The following is a 13,343-nucleotide window of genomic DNA, read 5'->3' on the forward strand; positions in this document are numbered from 1 at the left end:
CATAACATGTAACAAACAATAAGCTAATTGGACTTCCCATCTTCCTCACATTCTTCCTTTTTCTACCCACTCAGCCTAAGTTTTGCATCTTCCACTCTTGCCGGTGTCTACAGTTCAGCGATGACCTCATCTAGAAGCCCCTCCTGCACCTCTCTGAAGATGCTATCAATTATCAAATCCAAGTTAGCAGACAAAAGGTATGTCTCCAACTGCACAACCCATCTTTCGAGCATGACTTCCATGACTTCAAACTTAGTGTTCATAAGCTTGACATTTTCTTTCCTATCTTTCTCCAGGAGCTCCACGCGATGGGTGAGGAGGTCCATCCTACCCATAAGAATCTTAACAAAAACTCAGCAACCCTTTTCCAACAAGCTCGATCTTCCACCAGGGGTTTCTCATCCTGCAATTACTAAGACTCCATCACTGCACCATCCCTTCTTACACTGTTCTCACCCCAGTGCTCTCCTTTCACTACCACAATTGAATCCAAAGGGGAATGCATCAATTTATAAACATCACTTTCCTCATCATCCCTCACCTTTTTTTATGCCATAATCTCATGGAAATCCTTGATATGAAGGCCCATTAAATCTTCCTGGAATCTGATGGATATTTCAAGATGTTAGCCATCGTTTCCATTAAAGCGGCTTTGTGATTTACAAACTCAATTCCTTGTTGAAGTGACAAGATTGTTGCTCTCCTTATGATATTAGTCGATGTCTAATGTGAACCAACAAAGAGAATGTCCTTGAATTCCTCAGGGATGCCATACATTAAAAACATTCAAGCTTTATTCCATTTATCCTTCCGTTTTTCCACAATTTCATAGATTTTGCAACCCTCAGCCTCTACAAGGGGGTAATTAATTTCTTTGTCCATCATATGTTATGTAATTGTATTGTAACCCACCGGCCTCCCATCTGTCTCACATTTTCCCTCACCCAAATGAACCCTACAATTTGCTAGTCCGTCAGCAATAGAATCAAGGTGACGAAAGATATGAAACATTTCATATTGTTCAAAATTTTCTAATTGATGTTCAATTCTCAACACACGTGTGGATTTTTTATCCTTTTATTCTGTAAACATGAGAGAAAACATCCTTATTGCTATTAAGGAGTCACCTATCAATTTGATTTTGTAATCCTCAGGGCTAGAGCAAGATCTAATCCTTTCCACATTGCTACCAATTCTGCTTTGTTGTATTTTCTTATAAAATCTTATTTCCACCACTCTTTGTTTTCCAAATAGAAATCTCTAGATCAACCTTGCTCCCAAAGAAATATTAACCATTAGAGGATCCTTGATTCCCCATCCCCCTACTTCTTTTGGTAATGTGACTATATTCAAGTTTACTAAATGAAACTTCTTTTCATTGTTCATGCCTCCCTTCCAAAGAAAATTGTGAATCATAATACTCATTTGATTTAAAATTCCCTTTAGGGCTAAAAGCCCAGAGCAAAGATACATAGGGAGAGATGAGAGATCTGCCTTTAAAGTTTATCAAGATTACACTCCAATGAGTTAGTATATATTAACTAATATTATTTGACAACAAAATTATAATAATTATGAGAACTATTACTATTAATCACTGATTAAGAACAAAATATCCACAAATATATCAAGATTACTCTCCAATAAATTAGTATATATTAACTAATATTATTTATCAACAAAATTGTAATAATTATAAAAACCATTACTATTGTTTACCAATTAAGAACGAATACGCACAAAATGACTACAAAATATTGAAACGCCTCTAAAAATATTATATTTAAACTATAATTATCCAAACTATCAATATTAATTATTAACAAATAACAAAGTATCCATAAATTATAATATCAATATTGAAACAATATCAAATAAATAAGTCACAAATGTTGGAAAAAATTGGTAAACATTATTAAATGCACATGGTATTATATAAAAAAAAAATTACAATAATACTGTTAATTTACTCATTAGTCAAAGTTTAAATAATATACTAAAAATATAAATATTATATATTAAAGGAATATATACTATTTTTTTTAAATTAATTTATTAATAAGAAAAATATAATAAATAAATAACATAAATAAATCTAACTTGGATTAATATTTTAAATCTTAGTCCAAAAGAGACATTAAACCTGACATTGCATTGTTAGTTGACTCTCTAAAAATAAAACGTTAGGTGTTAGATAACAAGTCACCGGAAATTACCTTTATACAGAACAACGTTTCTTCGCATGTGCATGATGGTATCATATAATTAATATGATATCGTGCACCATACTTACTTGGCATATGTGGTGTAGAAGTTATTAAAAGATTAAACAAGATTTTATTATTCACTTATTCTTATCGGATTCATTTAAAACTATTTATAAATATACTTCCCGAGAGCATCGAGAGCCATCTTGCCCGAGACGTGCCGGTGACCAGAGGGAAAAAACATAAAAATTCCCATCATCTTTTTCTTCATTATTTTAATAGCCCGCGAGAGCTACAACTAGGCTTTAATGGAGCTCAATCTTTTTCACAGATGACGCAGAATTTAACAAGGCCACTCTGTATATAGCCGGCATCTAGGATTTTTATTTCCAAGAGGATTTTCCAAGCCTAGGGTTTATTCGCTGTTTAGCAATGCGCAGGTTGTACAAATCACCTGAACTGTTATGAACAACAATAGGAGGCCACGGATGAAGATGCATGTGTATACGGCTTATGATAGAGGTTGAGCTCTGCGATTCTCCGAGGTCTAGTGCCGGCCTGGTTTTTAGGTTTTCCGGATTGGTACTGAGGTTGCGACTTCGAATCCCCTGCGGAGCAAAGATAAAAGAAACAGATTGCTGAAACTGATTATGAAGATATGGCGTCGGCCTCGTCTGGCAGTGCCTAGGGCCACAAGATCGCTCACGACCTCGTCTATGATGATGACGCCCCTCAATAAGCTGTGCCGTTTCCGTTCTTGGCCTGACAGCGACCGGAAAGACACGGCTCCCGAAGGGTATTTCGCAGTCTACGTCGGGGCGGATCGCGCCCGGTTCGTGATCAAAACGGAATCGGTTAACCACCCTCTGTTCCGGAAGCTGTTAGAGGAAGCGGAGAACGAATATGGTTTCGACTTCGCGGGCCCTCTCACTCTGCCCTGCGAGATCTCCGTTTTTCGCGGGATTATGAGCACCTTGAATAACGGTTATGGCGGTGATGTATCTCCGAATGAGGGCGACGACCGCCTGTGGCTCCTCAGCCGCAGGGCTCTGGATATTATGAACTAAATTAGTGTGTCTATTCAGTATAATCATATGTAAATTTTAGCTCAGATAGATTAGTTGGTTGTTTGTAAAAAATTATCTGCTTTCTTTGTTGTTAATAGTAATAATGATAGTATTGTCCAAGATCTTTGATGTTACCAAAAGTTTTCGGTAAATGACTCGTTTTTCTAATTAGGTGGGTTTCGGTAAATGATTCGTTTTTTTCTAATTAGGTGGGTTCAAAGAAATAAACAATCAATTTCTCTAATCATGTGGGTTCAAATGGCTGTTTTGGCTTTGGCAATACTTCCCAATCCAAAGCTTGTGCTGTTTTCAAGGTTGATCATGCTAAAAATTGTTAGAGTTGTGCTTCTATAGACGGATTGCTCTTCATCAATTACTTTCAAAACTCTTGCACTTGGCCTCTCGTGGACGTCTCTCTCCGCTTTTGATAACAACTCTCTTAGTTTTGGTTCTATTATTTATCTTTTTATTTTGGCGGTTTTTTCAATTGTGGGTTCATTGCTTTCTGGGCTCGAATTTCCTCCTTGGGTCTATAGCAAGGTTTTATCTCTAGTGTTCTACTTTCCTTTTTTTTTCTAATCTTAATTTTTTTTAAGTAATTCTTTTATGTGTTAGTTGTTTTCTTTTCTTTTTTCTATCTTTCTCTGCATTTCAGATTATCTTATTTTCTTTTTTCCACCTCTCCATTTCAATCTCAGATTATCCTCCATCTTCAACTCAAATTATCCTTCCATTTGGGTTGTGGATTTTCCCATTGTCACTTCACTCTCTTGTTGTTTATTTGGCTACCTATCTCAGTTTGTCGTTGTCCTCTCTCAACCCTCTCCCTCTTGGCCATCCCTTCATCTTAGCTTTGATTTTGGTGCACCTATCCACTATCCTCCAACCTTCTCCTTGCCTCCTCCAACTATGCCTCATGGTAAACAAGCCCTCAGACATAGAGGTAGTAGGTCAGAGTACTCCTCTTTTTTTACCCAGATGAATTGCTACATTGCCTCTACTTCCCAGCTCTGTAGTGAAGCCCAAGCTGGTGCTTCCATGGCTTAATATCAAGAAATCATTCTTGAATTATTCCGACAAGAAATTGAACAAGTGGGAGATGAATTGTGTCATGACTGTCATTTTACTCCTAAGCCCTATGTTGATGTTGTTATTTGTGACTACATCCCTAATACATAGACTCTTCTACTCTGTCACATTTTTCATATATGCAAGTAGTTAATATTTACTACCTCACTAAAATTCTCATGAGACAAGTCCTCATTAATGGTGCAGATATTGTCAAAGGTGGAGGGAAAAAATGATAACATAGACCACAAGTTGACTATTAGAGCGAGGAAATCAACCAATATTCCTCGAATGAGGATAGTGACCAGCTAACATAGATGTTTGGAGATTTTTCCCACTTGTTGTTATGGCACACTGATCTTTTATTTACTATTCTAGTAATCTTCCTTTTTTGGTCACATGGATGTATGTCAAAGTATCGATCAACCAACATGTTCATATGAGTTTTTATTTACAATATTCTCTAGTTAAAGGAGGTTTAAGTACGGTTTAAGCAATCTGCTAATATGTTTTCCCATTAAGTAAACAAGTACCAAAAAAATTATGGTCCATGTAATGCTCTTTGACATAATACAAAGTTTCTAACTTCAGAAAGAAAAAAATCTCCTTACTAATCATATAACTCTAACTAATTTTTTTCATAGATTTTAATTTGATTTTATAAAATAATAGTAATGAATTAGTATATATTAACTAATTAACAACTAATATTATTTGACAACATAATTATGAGAACTATTAATATTAATTACTAATTAAAAACAAAATATCCATCCATTAAAAAAAACTATTAAAATTTGTATAAAAAATATTGAACTAGAAACACATCTGAAAAAATATAATAAAGTTTATAATAATATTCAATAATCATTATAATATCAATATTTTTAATTGTTAATAGTTTCTCTTTAACTTGTACAATTTTATACTACGTTTATCTTCAACATGATATAAAATTATATAAATTAAAAAAATGCTAATAACAATTAAAAAAATAATTGTTATAATATTATATTTTAACAAATTAATAATTATCAAAATTAATAATATTAATTAATCACAAAATATCCATAAATTGTAACATCAATATTAAAACAATATCAATAACATCATAAATTATGGCATCAATATCGTCATAAACCTTAAAATTAAAAAATAAATGTTATTCAATACACCTAATATTATGTATTATTATATCTAGATAATCACAAATTTTAAAAATATAATAAAAAATAAAATAATAATATATATAGGAAAATCCAATTTTTTTTTTTTTTTTAATTTACTCATTAATCTAATTTAAGAATATAATATAAATAAAATATTATATATTAAACGTATAATAATAAAAAAAAAATCGGTACATTATTAATAACAATTATGCCTTAAAAAAATAACATAAATAATTTTAACTTGCATTATTATTTTAAATCTTATTCCAAAGGAGAGAATTTTAAATCTAAACGTGACATTTGCATTGCTAGGTGACTTTCTAAAAATAAAAGGTTAGGTGTCATGCATCTTGTCGGATAACTAGTCACCGGAAACTACCTTTATAGATACCTCTTTACCCGCATAAGCACTGTGATATTCCATAATATTATATAATTTATATGTGATCATACTTCTGTGCCACATTATGGGTGTACACATTATTAAAAGAGTAAACAAAATTTTATTATAAACTCATGTTATTATTTAAAATTATATATAATTTATATAAATATATTAATGAATTACATATGATTGAAATATGCTAATAAACATATTTAGTAAGAATATAATATTAATAGTAATATAATTAATATAAATTATAATAATTATATCATAATAATAATTATTAAATTATCGATAATGTTATATAATAAGTCAAGTGTGGAGTTACCCATTTCGGCGAAAGAGTGTGGGTTTTTGGTGAAAAAATATGTTCAATGGAGCTTTATAGTTTAAACTTGCTTCAAAACTAGAAATTTTAAAATTTATGTAAATATTAATAATAATGTGCAAATTTTAAAATTGTAAGTATTTGATCGCTTCATAAAACAAAAAAACTAATTTAACTACTACTTACATTTGAATGGTAATTAGCGCGCGTATGTATTAATTTTTTATTATATTTCAATTTTGGTGTATATATTTGAAAAAAGATTTTATCTCACTTGCCATTGAAATTGTAATATTCTTATATTTATAATTTAGTAACTTAAAATTTAGTTTTTTACTATGATCTAAATTTTCAATGTTATAATTTAAATAATAATATAAGAAAATTTATCAATTTGATTTTAATAAATATTATAATTTTTTATATGAATAAGTGTAACTCAAAAATATGAATTTGACACTCCTAGAAATGTATATTTTATAAAATCACTAAAGAGTTAATAAACACGATTCCCTGGCTCATAATCATATCTATTAAAATAAACTTATAGTTTAAAATCAAACTTATACTTTTATTTGTGTGTGTGTAGTAAAATCTCCTCGTTGGAGAAGAAAATTAATGCAATAATAATTAACGTAGTTGTAATAGTTGCAAGTTATAATTGAATATAGTTGTAATGGATGTATATGTGTGATTATAAATCTCTCTCAACTTGTAAAATGTGATTGCACTCAATTATGTCCTTAGTCTACACAAGTGCAAAGTATATATAGAAATTTTTACTCCTCACTTAGGCTTGCAATATATATTTTTAAAATAATAAAAACATAAGGAAATCATAAATTTTAAAACATTATTTGACTAATTTGAATTTGAGTAATCTATATTTAAATATGCGTATGAAATTATTTTTAAAATAATAATATTATAAAATTTAATTTAGTTTGTTGCTTTTATTTATATATTTATTATAATTTGATTTATTTTTATTGAAAAATTCTACATAAAATAATTGTAAATGATTAAGTATAAAAATATGTTATATTTAAAATCAAAACTATGCTTAAAGATAAGTATTGAGATGTTTTTTTTAGATAATTATGATAGCTAGATTGAGCCTCTCTTTAACTGCGTTAAGGGCTCGATCAAAAGTTTCTTAAACCCTCAATCGAGCTATTTGAAATTTGAATTTCAAATATCGATCGAGTTGTTGAGGGCCTAAAAAACAAAGTTTTAGCTCCTCTTCTGTAGATTTCTCTGCAACCACATTTTGTACCCTAACTAACTCCTAGAAAAATATGTCCTCAAGTGGTGGAGTTGATCATGTTAGATTCGGGAAGGAACCCTCTATCCAATGGAGTATGAGTTTGACATTTTCGAATTCATATGATATTTTTCATCTAGTTTCTTTTAAACATAATGCTTGAAACTTTTTTGAAAAGTTTCAAAGGGAATGAATAAAAAATCAATAAAATAAAATATACACAACGAAAAAATTTCATCGAAAATATCACTATTTTCTTTTGCAAGTCCTCTTTAAAAGGGTACTCTTGGTTTTTTAATTTATTTAAAGAGTTGAAAAAAAGCTTACGTGAATATATTTTTCTCTAAACGCAATTGAAATATTACTTCGCCAACTTCAAAAAATAATAAAAAATATAATTTTGCATAAAAAAATAAATTTTTAATCATGCTTATGCTTATATATATATATATATATATATATATATATATATATATATATATATATATATATATATATATTAGACTAAGTTATGCTACGTGAACACATGCATACCTCTTAAGTTTTATGAAAATTTGCAAGGACATATATTGCACTTAATGGAAAATTGAGAAATTATACAACACTAATTTTTTTTGCTAAAAATATTGTTAAGAAAACAACATAATTCTCCACATATTGTGCTTTTACTCTGAATGAAAATTCACAATCCTTGTATGAATTTTGAGGGCTGCAATTCAATAAAAGACGATAAACTTGAAATATCTTGCCACATTTGGCCCAAAAGTGTAACTCATCTTCATGCTTTCACCCTAATATTATTATAATATCTTAAAATTTATTAAGTTAAATACTAAGATTATTATTATAAATCATGAGATTATAAAACCTAGTATATTATTATACATATCAAGGTTTATAATCTTAATTTTAATATAATAATAATATAAATCATCAATAATTAATATTTAGTATTATCATATTATAATTATAACAATAATTATAATATTAGTATTATTATATTATAGTTATCATATATAACATTAATATTATAATCTTTATGATTAAAAACCTTAGGATTAATATTATAAATTCTCATATTAACATTTTAAATATTAGGATTAATATTAAACCATAAGATAAATATTATAAACCCTAGCATTAGTATGATAAAACCTAAGATTAATATTATAAACCCTAATATTAATATTACACACTATATGAATGCTAGATCTAAGATTTTTGTGATCCATAATGTAGATATCAATCTTACAGATTAATCACATCATTAGGATTGGGTCGACATTTCGAACCAAATAATGCGGTTCATCCTCAAGACAAGGTGAGAAATCACTGGATCTGAAGGAATAAATAATATGGATGCACCATTGCCCAAAGTTAGTCATTGAAAATCTAGTTGTTCATTAATCTGTTACTGAGTTAAAAACTAGTTGTTATGTGATAAATAAATATTTTATTTCGATGTTATAAATACAATATTAAAAATAAAAATAAATAATAATTTGTTGGGGTTTGACTTATTTAAGGTAAATTTGATAATATTTCAAAGTAAAATATTATTAATTATTACAATAAGATTATTATGTGTTAAATTATTTTATTTCAATATTATAAATTGATTAAGTTAAAAATATTAATTTATATAATGTGATCTATTAGGGTATGACTCAATAAAATAGAATAATAAAAATAAATAACAATTTGTTGGGGTTTGACTTATCTAAGGAAAATTTGATAATATTTCAAAGTGAAATATTATTAATTACTACAATAAGAATGCTAAATGTTAAATTGTTTAATATTTAGTTAGTTATGAATAATTATTTTATTTCAATATTATAAATTAATTAATTTAATAATATTAATTTTTAGAAATGTGATCAGAATAATTAATCTATATAATGTGATCTATTAGGATTTGACTAATCCAGGGTAAATTAGGTCAAGGAATCAGTTAAAAATTATTTATTTTGATTAATAAGACAGTTATTAATAAGACCACAATTTGTGGGGAAGAACTAATCTGGATTATAAAAGAGGAGGGCTAAGAAAATTAAAACATTTTTGGAGAGGCTAGGTAAACCAAGGGATTAGAAATTAAATCATGAGCTGAGGTAATGAGGTAAAAGGAATAAACCGAAACAAGGGGAGGGGAAGGGGTGGGGTACTATAAGACTAAAAGAGAGAAATAGAAAACCAGATAGGAGAAAGGAGATGAAGGGAAGACTCAAGAGGAGAGAGTTGGAATCTAACTTTTACTTAATTTCTAGCCATCATCCCTATTAAGGTTTCTAGAATGCCTCTCAATTTCAATTGCTTCCTTGAGTTTCCTGTGGTGGAAATGATCAATCAAAGAAATGACTTTGGATTCTTCAATGCAGACATGATGTTTCATTTTCTCTGCATATTTGGCAAGGGGTGATGTGCAGGATCGATTGTGTCTAAGGTCAGCAGCATGTTCGATGATTCTTTGTTTAATAGATCTTCTCGTTTCCCTAATATAGGGGATACCACAGGAGTAAGGAACAAGGTAGACCCCTTTTGTTCCTTGCTCCTTGCTCCTGTGGTATCCTCTATATTGGGGAAACATGAAGATATATTAAACAAAGAATCATTGAACATGCTGCTGACCTTAGACACAATCGATCCTGCACATCAGCCCTTGTCGAACATGCAAAGAAAACAAAACATCGTGTCTGCATTGAAGAATCCAAAGTCATTGCTCGAGTCGATACTTTCCACCGCACGAAACTCAAGGAATCGATTCAAATTTAGAGGCATGCTAGAAACCTTAATAGGGATGATGGCTGGAAATTAAGTAAAATTTGGATTCCAGCTCTCTCCTCTTGACTCTTCCCTTCCTCTCCTTTCTCCTGTCCATTTTTTTCTCTCTTTTAGTCTTATGGTTCCCCTCCCCCACTCCCCCCCTTGCTTCGGTTTATTCCTTTTACCTCATTTACTCATCTTGTGATTTAATTTCTAATCCATTGGTTGACCTAGCCCCTCCAAAAACATTTTAATTTTCTTAGCCATCCTCTTTTATAATCCAGGTTAGTTCTTCCCCGCAAATTGTGGTCTTACCAATAACTATCTTATTAATTGAAATCAATCATTTTTAACTGATTCCTTGACCTAATTTACCCTGGATTAGTCAAACCCTAACAGATCACATTATATAAATTGATTATTCTGATCATATTAATTCTAAAAATTAATATTATTAAATTGATTAATTTATAATATCGAAATAAAATAATTATTCATAACTAACTAAATATTAAAAAATTTAACATTTAACATTCTTATTGTAATAATTAATAATATTTTACTTTGAAATATTATCAAATTTTCCCTAAATAAGTCAAACCCTAACAAATTGTTATTTATTTTTATTATTCTACTTTATTGAGTCATACCCTAATCACATTATATAAATTAATATTTTTAACTTAATCAATTTATAATATCGAAATAAAATAATTTAACACATAATAATCTTATTGTAATAATTAATTATTATTTTACTTTGAAATATTATCAAATTTACCTTAAATAAGTCAACCCCCAACAAATTGTTAATTATTTATTTATTTTTGATATTCTATTTATAACATCGAAATAAAATATTTATTTATCACATAACAACTGGTTTTTAACTCAGTAACAGATTAACCAACAGATAGATTTTCAATGGCTAACTCTGGGCAATGATGCATCCATACTATTTATTCCTTCAGATCCAGTGATTTCTCACCTTGTCCTGAGAATGAACCACATTAGTTGGTTCAAAACGTTGACCCAATCCTAATGATGTGAATAATTTGAAAGACTTATATCTACTGTATGAATGCTATTAAACCCAATATTATAAACCCTAATTTCAAAATATCGCAATGTGACATTCAATAAATTGAAATGTAATGTAATGTAACATTGTCACAATAAATGTCACATTGATTGTCACATTGTGACAATGCTTGTCACACTGCGACATTAGATAGATTTCCATACCATTCCAATGTGACAATATTAAACCCTAATATTAAACCAAATATTATAAACCCTAACATTATAAAACTCAATATAATAAACCCTAAGATTAATATTATAAACACTAAGATTAATATATTAAACCCTAATTTTAATGCAGTAAACCCTAATATTATAAACCCTAAGATTAATGTTATATGCTAATATTAATATTATAAATCCTCGCACGAATATATTAATATTATTAAACCCTAACATTATAAAACCCAATATTGTAAACCATAAGATTCATATTATAAACCATAAAATTCATATTAAACCCTCTGATTAATATTATAAACCCTATGTTTAATATTATAAACCCAAGAATTAGTATTAAACCATATGTACATATTTCTTTTTTCTGAATATGGCTACTTCTATATTAATACAAAAATATAGTACAACGAGGTCATGGCCTCTTGAAAGCGAGCCTGGAGGACTGGCATGTTTGCAAGCATAACTTATAAGTGATCAGAGAAAAACTAGCTGAGTGTTGCCCTGAAGAACTACCAAGACCCTGACCATAACTTGAGCAAAAAAACAAAAAGAAACCCCGTTGTTTTACATGGAAATTGAACAGGGGCCTTGTGACAACAGTTACTGGAAAAACCGGACCATAACTAATAAACCGAGAGACACCACTTGAAACATAAGTCTGAATACTAACTTCAAAAGCAGCAGAGTCTGGAGACAAGGCTAGAGACCAGAGGCTGGCAGAGTGCCTCCTTCGCGGTGGAGAAAGGCTGTTGGGATGGAAGCACTTGTCGCCACTGTAAGTCAGGTGAAAAGTAACAAACCTCGAGCGCACAGAAATTCCAAAAAACCAAAGAGCACCGTCCTGATTAATCACCATGGGAGGAATCAGGCTGTTCTTCGACTATGCGGCAGCCAAACTGGTAATCGTCTTCGTCCTCAGAGGGGTGGCCCTCTCTGCAAGTAGATGCGCTTGGGCCTGCTTGATCTTTCAGGATTTGGGTAGCTGTGCTTTTGCCTGAGCCTGAAGCTTTGCTCGGCTCATAGTTCATCTGGACTGTGCCAAGTCTATCATCCGCCGGCTATTCCATCGTCACCCCAAGGGAACCTACAACCTGTCTAGCATTGATTTCCTTGAGCTCTATGGTAACAGAGGCTATGAAGGAGAGATTTCCATGACTGCAGGGGAACTGAAGCTGAGCGGAGTTAGAGTTGAGGGAGCTCGCTTCCGCATTATGCAGCCCTTTGCCCCTGCCCCGTCCACTTCTTGTAGCTGGATAACGATCCATGCTGAAATCCGAACAGAATGTTGAAGAGTCCATTGTAGAGGAGGATACCTGGCGCCTGTTCGCCCCCTGGAGCTGCCCCTCCTACTGCTCATCCTCTGACGTAGTTTCGGCATATCCAACAGACCAGGTTGTTCCGGGCAGCTTGAGAGACTAGGGAGGCAGGAAAGGTTTAGCGCAGGCTTGGCCTTAGTATCCAGAAGGCCGAAATGAAGAGCGAAGACTAAGAGGCTGGCAAGATTGCAGATGAGGTAGGGAGGGATCTGTAGGCACAGCCAGCAGTTCGCCCCAAGAGCCAGGACCCAGAGAATCCCTGGAATGGATTGAGGATGAACCTCCGCTGCAGCAAAGGAGGGAATTGAGTGAAGAGGGGAAATGCAAATGCCGCTAGTGGAGGGTGCCATGTTAAGGAGATAAACCGAAGAAGAAGGAGAGTCAAGCTGCATTAATGCGGAATAAATCATGTAAGCAGGGGAATTAAAAACAGGTGCTGTGGGAGATGGAATGGCGGCTGAGAGGAGCCACGCGCCCCCCAAGTAGCTGTCCACGCACACAAACCAG

General features: G+C 31.3%; 1 protein-coding gene across 1 annotated transcript; it reads left to right on the top strand.

Annotated features, from left to right (window-relative positions):
• The first annotated feature begins 2,451 nt into the window (after window positions 1–2,451).
• On the top strand, window positions 2,452–3,310 carry LOC149202630 (protein SMALL AUXIN UP-REGULATED RNA 12-like). The gene has a single exon (XM_089400016.1). It carries the CDS (start codon window positions 2,858–2,860, stop codon window positions 3,272–3,274), a length of 417 nt encoding a protein of 138 aa, XP_089256142.1. The 5' UTR covers window positions 2,452–2,857; the 3' UTR covers window positions 3,275–3,310.
• Window positions 3,311–13,343: the final 10,033 nt, after the last annotated feature.

This window comes from Pinus tabuliformis, chromosome 2_1 (assembly GCF_031772625.1).
Source record: "Pinus tabuliformis cultivar Carrire ecotype Pingquan chromosome 2_1, CPIR1, whole genome shotgun sequence".
Classification (NCBI taxonomy): Eukaryota; Viridiplantae; Streptophyta; class Pinopsida; order Pinales; family Pinaceae; genus Pinus; species Pinus tabuliformis.